The 26595-nt window shown below is 35.6% G+C and overlaps 1 protein-coding gene across 13 annotated transcripts in view; it reads right to left on the bottom strand.

Moving 5' to 3' along the window:
• The window catches only part of mast4 (microtubule associated serine/threonine kinase family member 4), a 193720-nt gene that overhangs the window by 51004 nt on the left and 116121 nt on the right, over positions 1 to 26595 (bottom strand). The window contains exon 1 of one of the 13 annotated variants that reach the window (XM_069187102.1): positions 14913 to 15352. The exons of the other annotated variants lie outside the window; for them this stretch is intronic. Within the exon in view, the coding sequence (XP_069043203.1) occupies positions 14913 to 14998 (86 nt within the window). The 5' untranslated portion in view covers positions 14999 to 15352. Of the gene's footprint in view, positions 1 to 14912; positions 15353 to 26595 lie in introns of those variants that run through there. 13 annotated transcript variants of the gene reach the window in all.

The raw sequence follows: 26595 nt of genomic DNA, 5'->3' as shown, positions 1-26595 counted from the left end.
ATCAAATTGTAGCTTAGTACATTAGCATTTAAATTATGCATGTTTGTGGAAGTGATTAGTATTTTTAAATTTAGCTTAACACATTGATTTCATTTTAAGTCAAACCTTTACTTACAGTAGGCTTTGATTTCATAACTGCCAATGAACAGAATTGTGATGGTGTAGAAATGAGTTTAAGCTGGAACAGCATTGTCAATTATTTTGGAGTTATATATATGCATGGATCACTTAAGAGTTTAGTCACAGACAAAAGCTTAGGAAACACTGATATTTGACACTGACGCTATTGTCAACCTCAATATCACATTGCACAGTATACTCATGAATTCATCATTTTTGCCATGGGTTGTAACTGTAACAGTGGTACAAGGGCTTACAATGATTTGTCCTCCTTTTTATACTGAGTATAGCAAGAAAATCAGAGAAAATAATATAAATATCAACATGCACAAAATATTATACAACCAATTCTGCACAGTATATTTACAGCTTATTAACCAATTCAGTAGTCTCTAAAAAATATCTACAGTATCCGGGGATGCCATAAAGCTTCTTTCTGCACATGTGTGTATACAGTATACTATACAAGTAAAAATCTTTATGAGAGTTGTATGGCTTCGCCATCATGTACAGTATATTAGCTTAATGTAAAGAACAATTGTACAAAATGTAGGCAAAGAAAATTCTTTCCACAGTTGTTGGAAAGAGCACTGTAGTATTATGTACTGTATTCCTAACACAGGGTAGCACAGACATTTTTAGCTACTTTCACCAGATTTGTCCAGCGTGTAAGAATGTGCACATCACATTATGTATATATGTGCACATCACATGTATTTCTACACTTTTTGACAGTCTTTTCCACACGTTAGAAGTTTAAATGCAAATACTGTAGATATGCTTATTTAGAAAATAACTGCATAAAGATACTGAGGTATCTTCAGCTAAGGTGCCATAAATTTCCTTTAAATATACACAGCAGGAGACTCCAAATAAAGACAACAGAGAACCTGTTATTTCACTGCACTTTTCTACTCTTTTGAAATTCACAGCCTTTTTGCTTCCTATTTCAAAATATTGTTTTACTGTGATCCATGTAACTTGTATATGAGCTTACCTCACAGATAAAATAGAATGAAACTTTATGAAGCAGGCCAGGTTTTTAGTTGCTAGATGCCTGTATAAATCCATTAAATTTATCTATTTATGCTTATTCTCTTCTCACACCAGAAGAAGGTTCCACAGCCAAAACGTTGTGTTTTCTTCTCTTTTCAGCATGGAATAAACCCATTACTTTTCTGCGTATTATTTAAAAAGACAGATTCCAGTGAGTTAGTTCCCAAAGTTGTTTCTTATTCTACCAGCTGAAATCATTACAAAGTGCCACACATCTGCAGTCCAAAAGGACAGCAAATTACTTGTTTGATCACAGGCATTACAATAAATTGAGAAAATTTGAAAGGAACACAATTTTGTTCCTTAATACGAAGCTGAGAATAAAATGGCAACAAATCTGTCCTGTTTCTCAATGTCAAAAAGACTGCAGTTTAACTGTACAGGTGCAAACTGAAGCTGTCCTTTTGTCCGAATGCACCAGCAATCGATCAAATGTCTGCAGCTCCCTAGAGCTGTACTTTTTGGCCCTGCGGCACAAAGAGATGACTTTCCAGAGCCCTTGTGATTTCCCTAAAACAAAGATCTATTGACACTTACTGTACTGAGACCCCTAGATTTCAGACAGCTTTTTTCTACTTTGTTAGAATACTTTTGCATTCACATCTTTCATTAGTGCTCATGCTCAACTGGCCACTGGGAAAACTGGCCCTGGTGTGAGTGAAAGAGTGAGAGAAAATTATAGGCATCCTGTCTAGGGTGGATCCTGCCTTGCACCTGTTGCTTGACCCTGAATTGGATAAAGCAGATAGAAAACGGATAGATAAATCAGAAACATTTAATAGGACCTCAATTGACAGTAAATGTATGAATAATAGAATATCTATTAAACCTCAAAATATAAAACTTAGTCTTAATCATGACTCAAACTGAAGTTTCTATGGATCTCACAATATCATTAAAATAATCAGAAATAGTTATTGAATAATATACAGTAGTGATAGCCTGCTTGCAATCCTTTTAGTATCAGGAATTTGTATCTGGATTTTAAAAACTAATTTACATAACTGGTGACCCTGAATATAATGAAAGCAATTGCATATGCATTTTGTATAGGAAGTAAAAAAGTATCTATACTGTACATTTATTAAGACATGAAAAGCATATCATCAGTCATGCCTGACATGAGACAGAACACTTGTTATATAAAACATATCACAATCTTTTTTACAACGTGATCCCCTGTCCTTTTCAGCAACATAAATCTGCAGTTGTAACTGGGTAGAACCTACACAGAAACAAATGTTATTTTGCAGTAGGAATTACAGCTCTTACTCTACACCACAGCTAAATTTGCAGATAAACATTAAAGATTGAAAGTACTTTAGAAATTCCAGAATTAATTATATCAAAGTACTACAAGCAGGACTGTAACTCAAGGCAATAATGCATATTTAGAACATTAATGTCCTTTCTTGAACTGAATTTAGATATCTACAACAAGTCCATGACTACCCTAGGCTGTAATTTAAAAAAGGTGGTTATTAAAAACCCAGATATTTCTGTTGACAATATATATTTCTATTGACAACCTGAACATAGAGCCTTTTTGGTTATAAAACTGTTAAAAACACTTACATTGTATTGACTGAAATAGACAAATACTGTAGGAAAATTTGCTTTAAGATGATACTGTAGCTTTCCATCACTATAAATTTGGAATGATGATTTATAAACAAGTTGTCAATAATGCAGATACTGTACTTTGTCAGTGTTATTGATAATCTACAGTGACAACGACAGGGTGTTAAGGTATTGTATACAGTATACACTATGCTTGAATGAATAAATGTTAGGACACAGTTTAGCAATATTCACAGTTTAAACATTTAAACAGAATAACTTCAGTAAAAAAAAACAAGAAATTTGATTCCAGTGATACCATTACACAAGCTGCCTTAAAATCAAACAACAAATCAAACATTTTTAAGCACAACCGTGGGAAATTAAAATGTCTATGTACTGTAGATATTTTGGCATGTACTGTACTGTATGTTGATGCAAAACTGAAAATCCTAAATGTATCTGCTTCATGAATAACTGAACAACTCAAGATTTCAACATTACTTGAGAATATTTCAGGATATCTATTGCGACATATTTGAATTTCCTGTGAATTCCTGTAACATTGTTAAAAAGCAGATTACAGTAGATCCTGGCTCCACATCCATAAAAATGGATGTCAATTACTCTCGTAAAACTCTTATAAAAGTATTAAAAGACATTCCTTTGCTGGACAATCCTGTAAACACCGCATTTTGTTCCAATGAAGATTAATATGGTCTGACATATTTTCAATATATTTTGAAACTCTTTAAAAAAAAGAAAACAATAGATGCTTATCATATGTTCATCAAAGACAAGGAAGAAAACTCAAAACAGTCATTAAGTGCTTCATACACTGAATGTCACATGCGGCTGAATCATTCAGACAACAGGAAGTTAGGTCTTAAGTCAGTGACATCAGAAACCATAATGTCTTGAAATTGTTATCTTTAAAAGAAAGTACAACTTGCAATAGGGTTGTTCTCCAACCTGAATACGAAATTCGCAGGAGAATGTCACGTACTGTATAGCATCATCTTAGAAATAACATACAGAATGATAATATTCTGCAAAGTGCAAGTGCATAATCAGCAATCAATCTGAACGATATACAAGTATGAAAATAACAATATGAATTTTGAAATTAATGAGGGTATACAATAGCTAAACAACCAAGATTCTACAGAGGAACCTAAATAAATCATTCAGTGACTGAAAAACAACACATACAGTATGCCAAATTCATTAAATAGGCCTACTTGAAGACTGACATTTGGGATAGTAAGATTGGAATGACAGTATTTCCCAGCACTGTCTGCAGGTGTGTACAGTACCTGACTTATCGGAGATTCAGTTAGTATTCTACAGGCAGATACTGTGACTCACTAACCCAGTTGCTCAGACACAAGCACTGCGAGTTGGGTCTTCTTCTAGCAAGGACTTATGATAAAGACTCAGGCTCACGAAGAACCAGAATGGACCCCACGCAGACTACACATGGTCAGAGAGATTTCTACAATACAAATAAAAGGTTTCATAAATATGCTACAAAAAACTCAAATTCAATAAATTGAACTGATTAATTAAACTACAGGGGGCACAATGGATATTGTATTAATAATAATTTCTGAATTAAAAAAATGCAATCTGGGAATTGTTTTAAAATGGTATGTACAGTATAAAATGATATGCCTGTCTTTACTACAGAAATAACCAAAAGGACTGCTCCCAGGGGGAGGACTTGAAGCTAGCCAATGTCTGCCCCCAGGACAAATCCTGTATTCCTAAAGTTTTAATCAAGTTTTATTTTGACTGACAAATAAATTGGATTGAAAATTAGGATCATATCTAGAACATGAAATGTGCCAATACATTTTTTAAAGGTAGCTTCTTTAAAATCAGGTTTTTTTTTTATAGGTTATGCTTTTGCTATCATTATGTACAGTAACTCTCTGCATCATCTGCCAGGTGTTTGGCTAGTTCTTTTATCCTTTTTTGTTGCTAAGTTTGTTTCAACTTTACAGTGTTTGCCAATCCTCCTCTTTTGGTATCATACAGTATCTTAAGTTGACAGGAACTTTCACACCAGAATCTACATCACTGATATAAATTGTAAGAACAGTCCTAATACAGATCCGAGTGGCAGCCCTGTCATTTTACCATCTCTGCAGGAGCAATCATCCCTTCTTCTCTGTAATTATTTAACTATTAAGCCATTTTTAGAATAAATATACAGTATGACAGCTCTGTGTCTGTCACTTACTGACGTTGCTTACTCATAAGCTAGATTATCTAATTTAGTTACAATTATCATTTCTACAACCTAGAAACCCTGATATGTAGAAGTAATTTTTTTGGTATATAACCACTTGGTTTAGTTTTGCAAATTGCCTATGTATAAAATATATTGTCAGTTACTCTAGAAATGATATTTCTGAATTACATTTCACTATTATATCATTTAATCACATTTTACACGCAGTTTAAGAGTGCAACTAATATCTGTACCGCAATATTTGGTCTTTTCCCAAAGCATATAACATTGTCTGGTTATAAACATGTCTGGTTGTAATTTGAATTTATCCAATGAGTTAGTTGTTAATGGAAGAGAGTAATGCAATATTAATGTAATCAAGCAATTGTGTCAATAAATATTTCAATAAGCGGTTATTTGTTAATGAATGTTATTGTGTGGTGTCTTAAAAGGCTAAAATGTGTTCTTTTCTTCCATACTTCAGTGCACAAACAACCTCTCAACTACATAACTACAGCTTTCAGTTTTGATTCTGAGCAACACTGCCAATAAGTTAAATTTTATATGAAGTGCAAAAGCCTGAGGGCAAAAGTTGATGTTCGAGTTCTCTTTAATCAGTTGCTGGATATAACGTAATGAATATTACATTTGGCACTGTAATTGCAGTACAATGTAGAAAGCAAAGTGTATGTATGGTTTTCTGGTAACCTGAAGCCCTTTCCAAACTTCCTCTTCACTATACAAGTGAAGAACAATGGAACAGCTTGTATACGCCCTATTGATTATTTTTCAACCTCAGGCAAAGAAAGGACTGACTTTCTCAAACATCTACTGAAATTTTCCATTCTCTTCTACTGATTTATGCAGCAACTATTTTATGGAGATGATGCCAAGTTTCAGTTGTCAATGTCACATCTTCAAATATTTTCCTAGACACTTATGACTTTCATTTCCAGAGCAGCTGAAGACTCTCTCATACTAACACCTTGACAGACAAATGAGTCGTTCAGTTCAGAGGACTGTAAACGTCAATTTCTTAAGTGAAAAGGAAAGTATTTTTTCCTTTCTTGCCTATGATATGACTGGCAATTATAATACAATGTTATTTAAGAGGTACAAATCTAGTTACAGACTTGAATTATCTGTGTTCTACTAGCCAAACAACAATGTGAAAATATGAAAACAAATGATCGCTTACTCTGTTTCATGTTCAATCTCTTTCAATTTACGGATCCATACATATTCTTAATAAGAAACTAAAGCATAAAATAATCAGTATAAAACCCCATCATCTATATAATAAGTAATGAAAACACATGAATCTTCACATACTCTAGTTTATTTAGATGTATACCCATACCAATAGTGGTCACCAAACAGAATAACTGCAGATCTGATTTAGAATCATGACTTAAATGATGATTTATGGCTCAGTGCTCAAACATGATCTTAATAAAAGTGAAAGAAATGGAAACATCACACAGTATATAATTTACCCTGATGCTCATTACGAAAGTAAACATGACCATTAACCTGTCCATGAAGCTCCAGATATGATATGATATATAACAAAAAAACTCATTATTTTTTAAAGTAACCTGATATTAAAGTATATTTTGCATGATATTTAAGCAAGAGAAAAAAATCTTTAATGTACGATGGCATCTAAGTGTGAAGGACCAATACTTTTTTTTTTACACTGGTCAGTGTGATACATTTGTTGGTCACAGTGTCAGATAATATGAGTTTAACCCCAAATACACTGTAGGTGACCCTGAGTTGTCATGGTTTTGTTTCCACCAGGAGATATCTCTACGCCAGATCAAAGTCATCATAACTTAAATGCAAACCAACCTAAGGCTGGTTCATACAAACGGGGTGATTCAAAACATGCCTTAAGCATGCATTAAAACTACTCAGACCACAATGCCTATTTCTTTGACATTTTTTTATTATTTTTTTTGTGATCTCCCCTAGCAATGGCAGGCTGTCTCCGTTTTTGGTGTTGACCAAATGTTACCTTTTTCAAATGAATACCCAGTTAAAAAAACAGTCTTTATAATACTGTTAATATAATAAAAGTCTTCTCCACTTTTATTGGATACAATAGCAAGCTGCTATTTTTCCACCTTTGTGTTTTGGGTAAGAGTTGAGCCTTTCATTTCAGAGGGATGAATATGATGTTCGCTTGTGTGTATTTTAATTAAGAGGATGTGTGCACACAGCTAAGCTAACCTACAGTAAGATAGCTCAGTGACCCTACAGTGTAAATACAGCTACAAAAGTTGTAAAGACCATTGCTATCAGTCCTTAGCCGACTTTAGTCTAGGTTCACAGTACAGACACAGTATCAATGCGATCAATCTCATGTCAAAGCAGGGCTTTTCCAAACTGTCAAGTTTAAAAAGGAATAAGACACTTAAATATAAAAACAGAACCAGAATCCGTAGGTGCCTCTGTGCCTGCTCAAACCAACCTAAAACACCATGACCTGTAAAATATACCCATAATAAATTTTGTTGTGGACTACAAAGAGAGATGTTAAAAGTATACAATTTTACAATTACACCTATGGATCCCAAAGTATTCTGCACAATTGAACCCCATTAAAATGGTGGGGAAGACACTTGTATCTCTGTTTGACTTCCACTCCCTTTTTAAACACATATAAAGGTACATCTATTTTTTGTCTGACCATTAAAATGTTGGCTAGTAACTTATGTAGCCACTGCTGGACGCAACACAATCCTTATATTGGTGACATACCTTTGACATACCAGTTTGCACATACAGTAGTCACATAAGATTCTGTACCATTCCTGTACAAGCTTGTCCAGGCTCTATGAGAAGACGTCACAATGTTTCTGTTACAGTAACTGGTCTCTTGAGTCCTAGATGTCCCTTCACTCCCACGCTAATCCCACATAGGCACAATTGGGCTATTTGTGAGCATGTCATGTCTATTACAATAAAAGATAAATATTAAAGACATGAAACGAGTACACAATGATAGAATGGTACCCAGGTAATACATCTTAATTTGTTAATTCTGTTCACTTTACAACAAGATCTTTCCATCAAAACCTACCCACACAGTACGGATAAAAGACAAATGACATACATATGTACAGTACATTGTTTTAGAGGAATACAGCAATATCTATTTGAAAGGGAATTTATATGTCATATTATTGTTGTTTCCCTTAATTTAAACAATAAAGCAAAAACAAATGAGAACATTGCTTACAATGAGTGCTATATTTAAGTTAATTATTCCCACCCAGTTTCCTGATTTTATCAGATCTCAGATGATATGCCAGGTTAGGCCTGGTCAAAAGTATGTGCATATGGGAGACCTCTATGGAAAACCAGTTTGCTGTTACCAGTGCAATTGGTGGAACAGTATACCACTCCATTCTCTGGATAACTTCCTGTGCTGTACGAGGTCCCGTCCTTCAGATACTATAAAGAAATCCCAACAACTCGGTTATTAGAGAGCCCAAGCCACTGAATGCAAGATGATGACTCTTAACCCTGGTGTCCTAGATAAACTTCACTCTTGGCTTATACAATCTGGTTTATTTAAACTTCTGATATTTTTCAATTGGTAAAATATGCAAACTTTTCTAACTTTCTACCTGTTGAGCTGTATAATGGAGCGGCTGATACAGTACATGTCGCACTAATACAGTAGGTGCTGCACTTTAGAAGTGGATGAACTCAGTTTCCACCTATTTTTGGGGGGTTTTGAGATTATGTGGAATGTTCACAACAGAACCTTTATTTGAACTACATATAAGATGAGACAAAGGCTTTGACTAACTTTTTTTACAGAAGTCATTTGATTTAATAGTCTCCGCGTGTCTGCTGGAAACATGTGATAAAACCATATCCTGATAATGACTGAAATAAATTAAAAAGACAGAAAAACACAGCAGGAGTAGGAGCTGTAGCAAAAAGAAGGGATACAAATTGGTACAGCTCTGCTCGTTCATGTTGTCTAAGTTAAGACATTAATATTGACTATGACTGCATTTTTATCAAACATTTTATTTTGCTCTCTGAATATTATTCAAACTATAACACAACTAAGCTCTAAAGTTCTAACCTATAGTAACAATAAACCCCGATTTAAGAGACACCATAAATAAGAATATCAATCTAAGGCCTAAACATTAGTTTAAGGTAGTAATTGAGCAGTAAAATATAATTGATTTTATATTAACTTATACAATACTGGTGGTTCTTCACAACAAAATCTCGTAAAAATGCAGTAAAATGTCAAATGATAGAAACACCCATTATTGTTCCTATAAAATATCTTATGAGTAAAACTATAAAGTGTTTCCAAGGCATCCATTATCTATGAGGTGTATAACCTGAAAATGGCAGTCACCTTTCTTAATAAAATCGGCAATACAGCTTATAACTGACCATCAAAACCTTTACTGGAAAGTAAAATGGGGATAAATTGACAGGATATATTGCTTTTTACTTTATTCCTGGAAAAAGTACTTTGTTATTGCCGATATAAAATCATGTTCCATATTTAAAGTGATTCAATGTGTTTACTCTAGTAGCTGCTGCAGCACAATGCTAGATTTTTACTAAGAAATATTAACTTCAAAAGTATCAGAGAAGTGTTTCACCAGCTGGGAGAAAGATATCATACTTGACATCACCTGCCACTACAAAAGCAAGTTGTGATAAAAGAGATGCACATTAAATGAGGTCTTACACTGAAATGAGGGAAAAAAATAATTTAGCATCCTTCACAGAGGCGTGATTTGAGTTTTGCCTCTTTTGTGAAACAAAGCAAAGACAAAATCATTTTACATTTTTTTCAGTAAGTTTTTTGCCACAACAAACAGAATGTCTCCAACTGAAGAAAATGTACTTACAGAAAGAAGTTGAGTCCATCTTTCCTAAAATTTATCCTCCCACAATTTCAATAATTTGGATTTGCAAACTGTGTGCATTTTTTTAGGTTTGACTTTTGTTTTAACTAAGATTGTTATTTGATAAAATTGGCTTCTAGAAAGAGTTAACCAATCTGAAAATGGTACTGTATACAGAGCAAGAAAATTAGCAGGAAACATACAGTAGCTACTGTGCTGAAAAAAAGAACGTCTTGGATTGAAAGAAAGAATCAGTGTGAGAATGTACGACTGACTTGCTAGCTAAAAGGTTCAATGGTTAAAATTGAGTTTAGTGAAAAATTACCATTTTTTAAGTGTTTACCATCATTGTTATTTATGAGGAAATAATCTGAAACAAATGCAAAAGATTAATGTATGTAGATTCCTATAAATAAGAAAAAGCAAGAAAGAAGTAACTCCAGAACATTGTTTTTGTGAAAATGTCATTCTTTGTACTTAATGTAAATATAGTCAATAAAAAAGTTGTAATGATGGTTATTTATTACACCTAGTTGTTTGCCAAACACACAATACCAAAATCACTAATGTTTATCTCTTGCATCAGGTGAAAAAGAAGTGTAAACCGGCTGAAGTAAAATAATTCAAGTTCTTTTGCCAAGTTGGGCAGAGCAAACCAGTGTGCAAGATCCACTGAAAGGTCCATGAAACATTCAATACAACAGCAGATAATGTCCTGTTTAAATGCATGGCATTAAATGTTTAAAGCAGTCTAAAAATAAACAGCACACTGACCAGGATTAAGTCAGCCGTCTTATTAGACAATATTTCAGAATATTGGTACCTACTATTAAATCTCACAATGTCATTTTTGCAACATTAATTAAGCACCTGTTAATTAAATCAGGGAACACATGAAAAGAAATAAGCATAAGAGTAATATCAGTAATTAACATAAATTCATCCTCTCCCTGACCACAGCAGGGTCCGTTAAAGTCCCACTTCATCTGCCTTAATAAAGCTGCCAGGTTCACAAAGCAGAAAAAGCTACACATGCTCCAGGAGCGCACACCAGCTCAAATGTGCGGCTTCACCAGTTTGAAGGAAAAAAAAAAGTGTTATAGACCACGTCTCATCTCTTTACCTTCAGTGGCTCTGAAGATGCATCTTTAATTGTCTAGCAAAATGCAGTTTAAATGGAAAAGTACTAAGACACCTTGGGCTCACATGATAATTGATATTTATAACACATTTAGCAGCAGGCAGAACCTCTCTGTCACACCAGAGGCTTTAAAATTGGAATTGGAATGACTCCATGCATAACGTAATCCACACAGGCAAAGTCTATTTACCCAACTACAGTTTTACTCAAAATGTCATTTTTATTTAAGGCCCTGACATACTGTACAATGCACTGTTGCAAGCATACAGTATAAGCAGTCTATCTTAATAGTGCATTGACCTTCATGGTTATTATTACTTCAAGCCCTTCTATCAAGGATTTACAGTTAGCTGAAAGAATTAAAACATTTCCTGACATTAAAATTAGTGCCGGTGACTCAACTCTATTAAAAAAAAAGCCAGTAAAATCTTTGCACAAGCTTCTTTTAGAAAAAAAACTACCGTCAGGAAAATGATTACACAACAGAGAAAAACAGAGACAATATGAATAAAGTAAATGCAAAACTGTCATTACTTCCTAAGGAGTAATTAAGTATGACTGCCCAGGACAAACTCATCAAACTGAAATAAGCATTTAAAGAGACCAATGATTTTACTTTGTTTTTTGTACAGTAAGGCAAACAAATCCGTGACCAATTTGGTCTTAAAGGAAAAGGCTTACCTTTTTTTTCCATTTGAGGGAAACAAACAAGTTGTATATTTCAAGTTATATCTCAAATAATATTTGAACTCAGAGCTGAAAGTGATAAAAAATGCTTATCACAGATTACTGAATGTGAAATAAAGTAAAATGAAGGCATCTATCACTTTTAAGAAATCCATCTGATGTTATTTTTCGTATAATTTTAAATCTAGTATTATTACTAACAGTATAAAATCATTCACTTCTTAGAGATCTTAACTATGTTATTTGGAAACACTAAAGGGAAGGTTGGTATAAAAAAAAACTTCTCTTCATCAGTGTTACAAGCTGATGTGTGCTTACTAACTTATTATTATTAAATCTCAGCTTGCTTCTAATATTTCATGCCATTATCACCAATACATAGCAGTGAGGTCAGAGGGATTATTAGCCTGCGGACGTGCACAAAGGATTCCTGCACACTTACTCTGACTCTCAATTCTTTATTATTAAGGCTTAGCACACTGAGTAATAGGCTAGAGTTCTAGATGCTCTAAAGCATGCTTCAGACAAAGGTCAATTGGATTCCTGTCTTATGAATATTTTATAAATAACAGCTTGAGTGAGAAAAGATGCAGGAAGCAATCAGCAAATGTCCCCTGCACCATTTCATGCTGAAGTGCTTTTTCAGGATAAGCAGGTGTCACTAACAGGCCCAAAGAATATCTTCTCAGAAAGAGATAAGGCAAATGTTTTGTCATTATTATTGCAGCTCTATGGTTATACAGTATGCAACATTTAACCCATTCTTCACATAACCTTATGTAAACTACTCTACTATACATATACAATATTTATAGTTTATGAATAGTGCTGTAACAAAAAAGCGGCATTCTATAAACTGTTGACAATGTTTTTCAGAATAGAGGTTCATCTCAACAGAAATCTGAGTGTCTGGTGCACTATTTCATGTAATAAGTGAAGAAATATGCATTCATGATTTATGTAAAATGTAATACATGTAAATGATTTAATACAAGAAAAATGTTTGGTTCATGCTGAGATACAGTACCTACAGTGATCAAAGCCAGCTCAAATCCTTGCTTCAGTTGCAGGAGGGACTGTGGCCAGGTAAAATAAAGACAATTTATAAAAAAATCACTATTTCACTTGGGTGGATATTATTTTTCTTTCTATTGTATATACATATATTTGAGATATTTAATTAACACATGTAGAATGTTTCCTTAAGAATTGCTAACACAAAACAAGCTAACATTTCTATTTCTAAAGCATACCATGGATTAAATAAACTCATTGATTCCACATATCGGTTTGTTCAACTGAATCAGAACTTGCTCAACAGTGCCAGTCATTGAAATAATGATCACACCCGGGCCCAGACAAATGCAAAAACATCCCATCTGCTAAAAATTACAAGTACACAACTCAACAATTACTTTCTTTTTGCCAGAACTTTGCTTTTTCCACTCAATGAAAGACCACCATCAAGAACTGGGTCTGCAAGTTAAACTGACTTTTTCATTTAAACCCATCACTCAGGAGAATACAAGCAATTGACTTTTCCCATACAGTATGATATAAATGAACGCTTATAAGAGCGTTTCAGGTATTGTAAAGATGTTATAAAATGACTGTCCCTGGGGGACTCATCAAAATTCCTACTTCTGTTTTACCAAGTTTAAAACCAAGGCAGAAAAGGGCTCTTCTCAAAGGCCATAACCTAGAAAATTTTAAAGGTTTCCTCAAATCAACACATAAAGACATTTGAAAAATGTTAAAATCTTAAATCAGTCCAATTAATTTAATGAATAATTCATAGATGCATTAAAAATATGAATGGAGAGGGCTCAACCTGAAGAGACTGTGACCATCAGGGACCTGAGTTGTCCACCACACCACATGCGAAAATTCATCAGGTTCACACAATGGGCATAACTTTATAAAGGGTCCAATCATTAGAAAATGAGGATCTGGGGGGTGGGGCTAATTCTAAAACATTAGAATTAGGTGGGAGGGCCACACAGAAAACTCTTAGGCTAGGCTTTGCATGGAAACACCAAATACTGCACATACGTGAAATGCATGGGCTATAGTTGCCCAGGTGTTTTAGATCACTTACAAAAAAGGTCAAGAAGGTTAGAGAAGGGTTGCCACTCTGACCACCCTTACTATAGATGCATTCAAGGCCTGGCTACCTAGAGAAACTTTGAAACATCAAAATCATTCTTGAAACAAGATCATCAATATAATCAGTCTTGTAAGATAGCAGATAGCAGAGCTACAACAATAAAGAAATGCAAAAAAAATCATATATACATTAGAATTTAATTCAAGGTTGCATTCAACTTTGCAGACAAAACAATCTGAATTTCTTTTGTAATTGCTTAATGGAAAAATGCATACTCTATATTGTGTTCTATTAACGTTTTCTTATATCTTTATTATGCCATAATAGCCCCACCTTTCATGACTGTTTCTAAACACAAGAATATAACAGTTACAAATGAGAGGAGGCCATTCTAGCTCATTAGTTTTGGTAGCTACTGTAAGTGCTTTAAGCACATCATCCAGCTGTTTCTTGAAGGAATTCAGGGTATGAAGCTTAGCAACATGGCTGGGCAGGTTGTGCCATAATTGCACAACCATTCAATACTTACCTGTAGGTGAACCTATACAATACAAATGCCATTATAATATACTGTACTCTGGAAAATATGGAATATAACCTAAAATATAAAAACACTACATTGTAATTCAGCCCACTTTCCTTTTCAGTATAAGCAGAGGGAGGTTGCCAGAGTCTTGAACTATAGGACTGATACACACAAATAAAAGTACTGATCAAATACAATTAACTTATTCACTACTAAAGGTGAAGGTGACGTGGAGGCAGGACAGCAGCAGTTATGTTCAAGTGTTTGTCTTGGATAGAAAGTACTAACTACTCTCTTTAAGAGAATCAGAGCTTTTCTTTCTAAAGAAACGCTTTATTTTAAGTTTAAGGCACCTGTTCAGCATTTGTTAGGTGTAAGTATCTTACAGCGTAAGTGTCAGAACTGTTCATGCTACAAAACAAATATTGGTCATACTAAAAAAAGCATACTGGTACTGCTTTCTTTTAAGCAACTGCATAACTCAGTATTTTATACTGTACATACTCAAATCAGCTATTAGAATTTAACACCCCTCACCCCTCAAACAAATGGTACAATTTACATAGTGTGTTAACCATTACCTTTTAGACCGACGGAGTCTTGTTCCTGTGAGGAAATGAGGCATAGAAAAGTTGGAGAGAACAGTCCAAAAGCTCGAGTCAGACATGACCAAACTTCATACCAGCCCAAGTTCAAGGGGATTTAAAAGCCACAGGATGAAACGCGTCCAGCGTTTGTAAGCGGAACGCCACCAACACTCCCCGCAGAACAATCAAAGAGCAACTTGATCTGTCTACGCACATCTGCAGCCAGCTATATGGTACAAGGCTTGTCAGAAGGGACACAGCGTCCTTTATTGTCCTGTAATTGCTTCCAGTGAATACCCAGCGGACCACAGCTACATGTTCTTGCCCTTTCTGTTGGACCCTCACCAGCTATACCACCGGCAGAGAACCACAACTAATTACAGATTTTTCTTTTTCTTTCTCCTTCTGAAAGGGAACTGCACTGTATCTCTGGGACTGCTTCTGCCAAACATACTCCATATCATCTAACAGGCAGCTACCACTTCACATCCTCAAGAGGGGGGTGGGGGGGTGGAGACACAGAGTAGCACTGCATCACCACCAGCTGTTGCAAAGCATATCCAGCTTAGATAACCTGGTTCCTCTTTCCTCTTCCCTGACCGCTGTTTTAAATGCATTTAATACTTAAATGTGGTGTTTCTTTGCTGTCTTCTGTGCAAAACTCCCCCCCCCCCCAACTGTAAAAGAATATGCTGCTCTGCTGCAGGAGAGCTCATAGTAATTCAAGCACCTTTGATCTCCAGTTACTCTCACTCTCCTGGCTTTTTGGCAGATAAGAAGCAAAACAATGTTAAAGGGGGAAGGGAAAAAGAAAAAGAAAAAAGTTTGATATCCCTTAACAAGGCTGTTGTTAAATGATCCATCGTAATGCCCCATCTGCTGTTAAGCAAAGACAACAGCAGGAAGGGTTTGTGGTTAAGAGAGCAGGCAGCAACATGCTTCTTTTCAGATGACAAGACAGGGTGCACACAATGATCTCATCCTGGCTCTTACTGATGCCTTTCAAAGAAATAAAATCATCAGAGGAAAATGGCTTTAGAAAAAAAGTGAAATATAATTTTGGTGCCCGATGCAAAAAAAATACTATTTACAGCATTGGCATTCCGTAGTGAATTAGGGCATATTTAAGGCCAGTGTCATAACATGGCTTTTAAGTACTCTTTTTGGCTCCCGGGTTGTGAATTGCACAATGAAATCTAAACTTGGCTGATGTTATACCTATCCTTGATTCTTTCTCGAGTTCCAAACACTCTGGAGGATTAGGCTGGCAGAGTGTGCTCTAATTAGGCTCCAGTGTAATTTCTTTGTACTGATTAAAAAGGGTAAGTCAAAGACACTTTTTACCAAGATGCCTTAGGTGGATGGTGTGAACTCCCACAACTTTCCGTTTTAAAAAATGTGGATGTTGAGGAGTGGAGACCCAAATGGAACATAAAATTCATCCTGATAGAGTGTCTATATGCTTTGCAAACACTTTGTTGCCTATAAAAATCTACAATGAATAGTGGATAATGTTGACTATGGATTTGAATGATACATCTAAGTATGATATAGACCATTTAAAATGAGAAATCCTGATAAGATACAACTGATCCAGATACAGAGTTGACAAGATTTTCTTGTCAGCATAAAAATAAAAATCTTTTTAGTAAAAGAACAACGGTGACCTGTCAAACTCCGAAAGAGAGGTACAGTATGTTAGTAGCTGGAGGAGTTAGTAAAGAAAGGAAGGACATGTGACTGAATTTTACAGTCATACTGCAGTTGGAATGAGTACATCTCACCTGACAAAAAACTGAAGATGTACTGTTCAACTTCTAGTGGAAACAGAGATAAACTTTTCTTTTGAAGCTGTACATTTTCTAAAAACAAAAAAAGTTGGGATTTGGAAATCCACCCATATAAAAAACTTTTTATGTGTTTGGGATGGCTGAACAAGGTCTTTGAAAACCCCCCACAACTTATGAACATGTGGGCTATGATTACGGTGATCCTTCAGAAATCTTTGAATCTCTAAAGAAATGTGATTTCAGCCCCCAGAGGGCCTATTTCAATTTGGGCAGTCATTTCTACATCCTGAATGGATGAAAGTCTTGTCATTGTTCCAAAATCTCAAGAAAGATTTGTAGGACAGAGGTTATGACACCTACAGAGCGTTAGAATGTGAAGGGATGGTTCCATCATATTGTTTATGTTGAAGAAAAGTATTTATTTTAGAAAACTCCAAGTAACACCAAAAACAAATCTAAAATTCAACACCTCAATAGGAACAGATATGTGCCCATATCAAGCAAGTGGAAATCTCAAAGATTTTGTTTTTATCCTTAAAATTTGTAAAGCCTTCTCTCAAAATGCTATGGCTGGCTTGTTATGGTTACATGTACTGTATCCTTTCAGGAACAAGCAGTGTGTGTGATAAAAATTACAGAGCATTAAGCAAAAACATTTGTGTGAGTGTGTGGAAGCTGTTGTGTGTGGGTGTATCTGTGGCTCATCAAACTACTCCTCTGTCACCACTGTGTTGCAACGCTTTCTCTTCTCCATTTTAATGACCAGCAGGGGGAGGCACACCTGATAAGGTGGAACCTGGTTCAAGCAATCTCTGTAATGAAATTCTGAATGCAACACACTGCTTTTTAAAAAATAGCTTAAGTGGAAGAAAACAACACATCTTTGTTTTGCTTTAGAACAGTTCCCAGCTTACCGAAAAATTGTCACAAAAAAGGTTGTGCCTATTTTTCTTAACTAGGCTGTCAAATATCTGGCTATTTTTGCGTAATCAACTGGGAAGAAAGATACAAATCTGTATGAGACTAGATATACATATTTCAATTATTCCTTGTAATCCTTAACATTCTAAAAGCACAATTATTTTCCAGACTTTTACTGAATACTGTAGTTGTATGTACAAATGTTTGCATTATTCTGTTCCTTCAGTTATGTGAAACATGTACAGTATGTCCATAGTAAACTATAATTTTTCAAGTTTAATGTAATCTCTTCTTTCTGCCTAATCTGTTCAAACGCTCGAATTTATTGTCTTATATACAGTACCAGAGTACAGTTCATATGTGTTTTCCTCACATTACAAAAGACATAACATGACAAAAACTTGAACAATGCACTACAGCAAAGGTGCTGAATGAAAAACTATATACAATAATGTATTTTTAAAAAGCTATCATGCACAGACAACTGCACACAAAGAGCCTCCCTTTGGCCTTTATTTCTTACATTGCATCTATCATACACATTTTATTTTCCCATTTCATTTCAATTTCATGTGTGTCATATTTTACTACACTTCTTTCAATTTTGCAACTAGTTCCATCCTGTAAAGAACTAAAGTAGGTTTATAGCTTGAGTGAAACGCCACTATGCCTGAGGTACAGTATAACGCTATAGGACTTTCTTTTTCAGTTCTATATGAACCTTGGTCTCTGCTTTAGAAAATGGTCTCTTTATGACTCATCAGAACACTATCAACAAACAAATCAGGCCAGGCTAAGTGATGTTTTTTGTTACACAGTACTTCACACAGTCTGTGTTTAGCTGGTGTGTGCTCTCTCCAGAAGACTACATACACTACAGGCCTACACCCTTTTCAGGTATTACTCCCTACTCTTGTACACAGATGGTCACAGATACTTCAATTTCTCTGCAGCTACCTAGAAAGTAGATCATTGCAGAAATAACGGATATTTAAAAACAGGTGTTAAAGACCTGGCGAGAATCCTGACTATACCAGTTTACTGAGTAATCGGGGCGAGTTTATTGATGTTCTCAGATTACCAAACTTTCATGTTCACCTTTATTACCCTGGATTATCCTTATTTTGAATAATTTCAAGGAAATGTAATACTTTTATCTTTCAGCCTTGTGAGCCATTATAAACTTCGAAACTCCTGGATTTCATAAAATGATCTGCTTTATAATAAAGAACAATGTGTTGCTACAGTATGTGCGGAAAACCAACCTTCCATGAAAAGTACAAAGGGGTGTTCAAAATGCAGGGAAGCTGTTAAAAAAATGGGGAGGGATAAAAGATGTTTTTATGTCGCACACATTTATTTGGAGACGTCCAAAGTTGTTGAGCCATCAGTAAGAAGAAATAACAAATAAGTGTTTCTCAGAGAACGATTATTTAAGAAAACTGCAGGCTCAAAGTTTATTTCCTCCTCACGCAACAACATCTTGGCATCTTCCATACCTTGTTTTCAAAATTGCCATTTTACTACCCATCTGCAAGTCATCCCGCTTCTACTTTACTCTTGGAGTATGGCAGGCCCATTCCTGGGACACATCATGGGATTATGGTACAAACTTGCCATGTTGTTGAAGTGGATACCCTGGCTTCTTTCAAGAAAGAGCAGGATGAGATCCTTGGATCAGTTAATTACTAACAAACCAAATGTTCTCCTCTTGATAGAAACCTTTTTAAAGTTCTTATGTGTATATATATTTTTGAATTTATCTTTTATTCTGCTAAGCGCAGGTAGATCAGTGAGAATAGTGGAATATAGCTGAGAGCTGGCAGATGTTTTTTTTTTGTGGTTCCATGCTGCTTATTCCTGTTGTTAATCTAAAATTGAAAACGTTTTTATACAAAAAAAATCAGATCTTTGAAGTTCCTTTTAATGGTGTATGGGCATTGGCTGTTGCGTAAAACATTTAATAGAAGCATTCTGAAAGGCAACGAGGTGAGCAAAAAAAGAAGGAAAATAACAGTAAATAATTTAAATGTATTGATTTTTATGATTAATACTTTTGGGTGGCATGGTGGCACAGTGGTTGGCATTGCTACTTCGCAGTGGTGGGGTCCTGGGTTCAATTTTTGGGGTGCTGTTTGCATGGTGTTGGTACTGTATGTTCTCCCTGTGGTGGCATGAGTTTCCTCTGAGTACTGAGGTTTCCTCCTACAGTCCAAAGCCATTATGTTACAGTAGGTTATTTGGCCTCCAGGGATGTTGGCCCTGGTGTGCGTGTGTACGGTATGCATTTGTATGTCTGTCTGTATCCTGCAATGGACTGGTTTCCCACCCGGGTTGTATCCTGACTAGTGCCCAATGCTTCTAGGTTAGGCTCCGGACTATCAAGAGCCTGAACTGCATAAGCAGATACTGAAAATGATGATGTGATGCTAATTTAAAAGTAAAAGTTCCATAGTTCATTAGTCAAATGTTCTCGAGGCACAACAGCTTGGATTGTTTTGTGGTTGTTTACAAGCCACAAGACATTACTTATTAAGCGATACTAAACTAACGACACTTTGGAGAGGGGACCTGAAAAAGACAGTAGAACTCGTCGGTATTTGGCAACCATCCCTTTCTGCGGTCTTTTACCTTGCTGCACTCCATTTATCTGCAAGCTCCTGCCTGTGACTCTGACATTTCCCTCTTAACATTATCCCACAGGGGGATCAGCTTGGGAAAAAAAAGTACCAAAGACATGGCCAGCTAGAGGAGAAAATAATTAATATGAACTAATAACCCAGAAATTGAAAATGTGGCTCAATGTGAATTTCAATGAAAACGGACTAACTTATTTTAAAGTATAAAGTTACAGTATTTTCAGAGTATAAAGTCACAGTAAAATGTAATGCAATTAGATTGCAACATGTCTCACTATACAATCATGCAGTAGCTGGAAAAAACAGTAATAGTAATGACAAAAGTCAGGAATACAGTAAGCACAAATATTAATATGTATGTAAATGTAACTTAAGAAATGGTCAATATAATGTCCTTTATATATCATATATATGGTCCCAGCATGTAACTGGTGCTACAAAGAAGGCACAATAGCACCTTTACTTCCTCAGACAGTTGAAAAAATGTGGTCTATCTTCAACTGTCCTTACCACATTTTACTATTGAGAGAGTGTGCTCACATGTGGTATTACACATGTGGTATTACAGTGTGGTTTGGCAGCAGTTCATTATCTGACAGGAAGGCGTTACAGGGGGGTGATCAGGTCAGCCCAGTCCATCATTGGAGTACAGCTCCCCTCTATTGTGGACATTTTTACAACTCGCTGTCTCAAGAAGGCTGGAAGTATTGCTAAGGATACCAGTCACCCTGTTTTCTTGTTTTTCTTCCCCCTTCCCTCTGGTAAGCATTATAGGACCATAAAGTTTCTTCCCACAGGCTGTCAGATTACTGAACTCTACCCCTACTACTGGCTCAGACTGATGTTTTTTTTTTCAAGATGTATGATATTTAACTTGTTGTTGCTGCCACCGTTCTGTGTTTGTTTTTTGGTGTTTCCTTAATGTCTTTGTATTGAAGCATACATGCAAATAAGCATTTTATTGCACTTATGCATATGACAAACTGAACTGAACTTCATAAGCAATGTATATGCATGGATTTTCATTTATATGCTCTTAATGATAACCATCTAATTTTCCAAAAAGCTGGGGTAAGTATAACTCTAGCATGAATCCTCTTTCTTAACAGAAGAATAGTACTGAGATGAGATATAGTGCAGGACAATTTTTCCTTCATCATTTATCTTATTTTAGCCCTCCTTATATGAAACTCCTGCAGATTAGAATTAATTTAAAATTAATTAGTAACTGACACTTAAGAAAGCTCCATTTTGAACAAAGGTCTTTTAGAGTTAATTGGACTTGGTGTCTCAATTTTTGACTTCCTTTCAAAAATTAGTCAGATACTTCTTATAATCATCTTGAAGGTTTTCAATTTTAGCAAAAGACGCATTATTAGCAAAGTATTATAACTGTCCATTTAGTGAACTTAAATTTGTTCACATACTGTATTCCCTCTACGGTGATTCACTGAGCACAACAAATTCTTTAAGGTGTCTCAAAGGCCCAGGAAGAGTAATACTTAATTAATAATGGGGATGAGTATCAACATTTTAGTTTTGTGATATTTTGATATTGACCTCAGCCTAACAATTAAGAAATAAAATGCATAAAGTATATATACAATAGAGGCATATAAAAATACCTGCTGCATGAATATTCCTGGGAGAACAACGTACTAAAAACAAAAGAGAAAAAAACTTCAACAATATTTTTATATTGATTATGGATCTAGAGTCAACATTTGCTACAAAGCAAACACCAAACAGGGACTTTACCTGTTATACTGTATTTCCTGTGTCACAGTGAGATACAATTGTGTTAAAAACTAACAATGTTTCATTGGTATATTAAGGGGCAGCATGGCGGCGAAGTGATTTGCTCTGCTGTTTTGCCATTCTGGAGCCCTGGGTTCAATTACAGACCTAGAGTCTGCATGTTCACTCCATGTTTGTGTGGGTTTTCACCAGATGCTCTGGTTTCTTCCCACAGTCCAAAGACATACTGTGCTGGTACTGCAGGTTAATTGGCTTCTGTGAAAATTGGCCTTGATGTAAGTGTGCGTATCTGTGACTTTGCACGTTCTATGATATACTGGCATCCAGTCCTAGTTGTATCCTCCCTTGCATCCATTGTTTGCCAGGATAGACTCCGGCTTCCTCGTGAGCCTGAATTGGATGAAGCAGTCAGAAAATAGATGAAGGGGATATTTAGGTATACCTGTATAGTGTTTATTCAGTTGCTTACAATTTAGCATGCTGAAATGAGCCGAAGCCATGTTAACTGTATGTTTATGTCATCAAATTAACTCTATACACTTTCACATCACTAACACAGAGCACATGCAAGAAAAAACCCTGCAATTATTTTAAAGCCTGTTATCCTTTTCAATTTCAAACAGCAGTCAGTAACATATGCACATCAAAACTAATCTCATAAAATAAAACAAAGACAGAATTGTCAAGAAAAGTTTAGATTCACAAAAATTATCCAAGTTCATGAAAACTGATATTGTAGGTAATGTCAATTAACCACACTCAATAAAATGTCAAACTCAAGAATGAGGAAACAAAAATGAGCTGTGGTATAGTATTTCCCTGGTATTTGACACATGGTAGAATGCTTTAAAAATCAACTATGACATATGTAAAGTACCAACAGAAAACCTAAAAATTAAAAACTTTAGAAACATACCATAGTTCCCCAACTGATGCAATTAATTGCAACTTAAGAATGAAAAAAATCAAGATTCAAGAAAGAGTGCACCCCATTAGATATATAATGAGCATCAAAAAAGGTTTATACAGTAAAATTCACAGAAAATAAAATAAATATTTTAAATTCTGTATTTTGGTCATTCAGAACTCGAGATACTGTTGCATGAGGAATGAAACATTTTTTAAAGAAAGCCTGGGATATACAGTAATACAGCATCCATGTTCTCCTTCACCTCCACTGCTCTAACTTGTAATGCTCTATAAAATCTCTTGGCAAAAAGTTATAAATACCTTTGGAAGCCCCCTCCCTTCCTTGAATTTGTCTTTCGGCATCTCTCCTCCACCCCTTTCCACCTTTGCAGCTAAACCTTAAGTTAACGTGTCTCTCAGTAGGGGAGTCCTAATCTTTTCATCCTAAGGCCATGCGGCTGACCTTTAGTCAAGCGAGTTAAGTCAAAACATATAATTCCTAACATTTTAGTAAACATTCTTCAGTGAATTTTCTTGATGGGAAATTTGTGAGGCGGTTGGGCACTTATCAGGAGAACAACACTTTCATAAGATCACTATGCCGGAGGCTGGACTAATTATGATGTATCGCGAAAGGCCCTATACAGTACACTATAAAATAAAGCCTATTAGTGTTATTATATTTATTTTTTATGGTTAATTATATCACAAGTTGAATGTTCACAGTCAGCAGTTTTTATGCAGTCCATCAGCATTACATCACTCTGGGAGACCCTGAGCCAGGACACCTTGCCAAGATCGATAGGGAGGTTCAAGTGTGAGAGTCTGGGCAGGAGTGCCTGTTTGCCCCAGAACCCACATGCAGTGATTGATGATGACTTGGCTGCACAGCACCTACTGTATATTGATCACATCCTTTGTCCATACTTGCGGCTCTATCTGCGGACTCATCCCGACATGACACCACTCCAGCAGGAAAGCACACCCTGTCTTGTGTAATAACAGCTTTCATCTGGAGAAGAGAATGGGACAGCTATGCTGCAAATGCCCTAATTGCCAAACCTGAGCCCCGTTGAACATTTGTGGGATGAGCTGGTATGATGTGGCATTTAGAGTTCAGAAAACAGTGAACAGGCACAGGCTTGTCCAGGATTAAAAAGAATGATTTAGATTCCCACAGGACAGAACTGGCAACCTGGTGTAACGCATGTCTCACAGGGAGATCTTACATGATTCCCAATGGTGACATGCTACTAAGGCTGTGATTGTCACAGTAGACTTCCCTGCTTATTACCAATATTAACCAGCATAATGAATTTTCCTTCTGCTCTGCCTGGTCAATAAAATGTCAGTCCACCTGTTGCAAATAACATGTGTCACTTTCCTAATAATAACTTTTGGAATTTGTTGAGATTTTTTGGAAATTTGATTCTTTTGAGGCTCAGGATAAAAAAATCACATTGAGAAAATTATAATGGAAATTTCAACAGAATGGCGAGTGTTCTGTTCCAGCTGTGCTGCTGAAACCTGTTTGATTCTGAAAAGTTGCACTCTGCCTTCTTTCAAGAAAGACAGGGACAGCTGGAAAATAAGGCAAGATAAAGCTGTGTAAACAAAACTGAAATTAGTATATAGAAAAGTAATCAATTATAATGTAATTTTTCCCAGCCGGGGAAAACCTATAAAAATCACTGATAGTTTATTGGAAGGTCTTCAAAGGAAATAAAAGGATAAGTATGCCAGTGACAGGCACATTATACATCATAATGACATTCCTTAAAATAACATTAATAAACAAAAAGGATAGGGGAAAGAGATATTGTATACAGTATGTCTGACATTAATGCAATCCAGTAAAAAGATTTCATATTTATTTTTTAAAACTGGTGAATTCAAACAAATAAAATGTGTTCTTGAAAACTGCATTATCATTCACAAGACTAAAAAAACACATAAAACAAGACTTTCACTGCAAATTAGCACTAATATATTTGAATAACTGAATAATACTTGCAGTACTTCATAATTAATACAACTAATACTGTATAGATTACATTGATTTTATTATATTTTAAATTAATTTTAATTGAGTGTGGAATTTCCCAACACTTCCAAATTCAACACAAACTAGACTTTATTATTTTTTTCATTATTGTAACCAGTAATTACACAAAACAATAACGGCAACAAAAGACCAAGGTTTCATAATCCATGTAATTTACAAAGCACGCTAGTTTGAAAGCAAAATGACAGCTTAGAGGAAGAAAAGGATTTTCTTTGGGACGTTTACGGCATCAAACAACTACATCCTCACTGACTAGGCAAGACAAACCTAAGGCATCCTGATAACTCAGCTTGTAACAATCAAACTCCATTGTTTTGACTTCCTATGCACCCTTTATCATCAGCTGGTGATTGAGAGCTTGGTAATATGTTTACAACTTGGGAAACAAACATATACTGTAGACCTGTTTGCTTTGCTGGGTATATAAAACCGGATGGTACACACCCACTTTTGACATACCATAATATCTTTGTCTAATGTATCCACATATCCTACAGAAAAGACTAAAAAGGGGAACTGATATACAGTAATATGGTAAATCCTAAAAGGCATAGATAAAGTCAAAGTCCAGCAGATGTCTTCAGAATGTAGAAATACAAACCAAATATGAATGGGCACCAGTGGGAACTATGTGGGAGTTTAAAATGGAGAACTGAAGAACTTCTTTACCCAAAGGGTTGCAGGGGTATGTAACAAGTTACACAGCCATGCTGAAAAATCCATTACTCTGGTTTCTTTGAAGGAACAGTGGATGAAATCCTTGGATTAAATTACTATCAAATAGCCACTACTTGTTTGCAGCCTTTCTTTGTTCTTAAGTTGTTAAGTACACCAAGTAAAGACTGTAGAAATGCTCAGAGCATAGTTTTAGTGGAGGGTGAGTCTTTTTAAGGTTGGGCTGTATATGTTTTATGAACCATATTGCAGGCTAAAATATTTCTGCCTAATTCTCACATGTCCAACACTATTACAGTATTTAATGATACTTTCATTTATGGTTTGTAATGAAAAGGAGATCCACGTCATTTTATGAATAGAACCACAGAAAAGGAAAGAGAAAGGAAATGGCATCATGTGCCCTATCCTGCCGTTTTAAATCGGGCTTTAAAAGAATTTGAAATCAAATATAATTGCCGCAGTGCCAGAAGGGGAAAGTCAGGACAGTAACCACAAAAAATCTAATTCTCAGTCTGAAAGCATCTGGTAGCCGGCATACTAACACCCCTTCCCTGACATTATCTTATAGCACATGAATAATTCCTCTGCTAAATACCAAGAGCAGCTTTGGAGAAGAATATAAAGTTAATTATTTACATTTGGACGCAGATGTCGACTGCTCTGTACAAATCCTACTTTTCACAAAAGATAGACTAGAAATAGATTTCAAATAGACACAGAGGGAGAGGGAGAAAGTACCAAGACCAATTTAAAAGCATGGTGACCCCCCTCCCCTCATACCCACAACTCATCAAAGCAATCTCCAATGTTTATTTTTTTTTGCCCGTGGTTGCAGTTTTCCCGGCAAAGTCGAGAATAAAAAAAAGACGATGCTTCCGATTCCACGAGTCGCTACACAGTTCCATCGACAGCAGCTG

The sequence above is a fragment of the Lepisosteus oculatus genome, chromosome 3, assembly GCF_040954835.1.
Source record: "Lepisosteus oculatus isolate fLepOcu1 chromosome 3, fLepOcu1.hap2, whole genome shotgun sequence".
Classification (NCBI taxonomy): Eukaryota; Metazoa; Chordata; class Actinopteri; order Semionotiformes; family Lepisosteidae; genus Lepisosteus; species Lepisosteus oculatus.
Note: the sequence above shows the minus strand (reverse complement) of the source record. Positions and strands in the feature narration are given on the sequence as shown.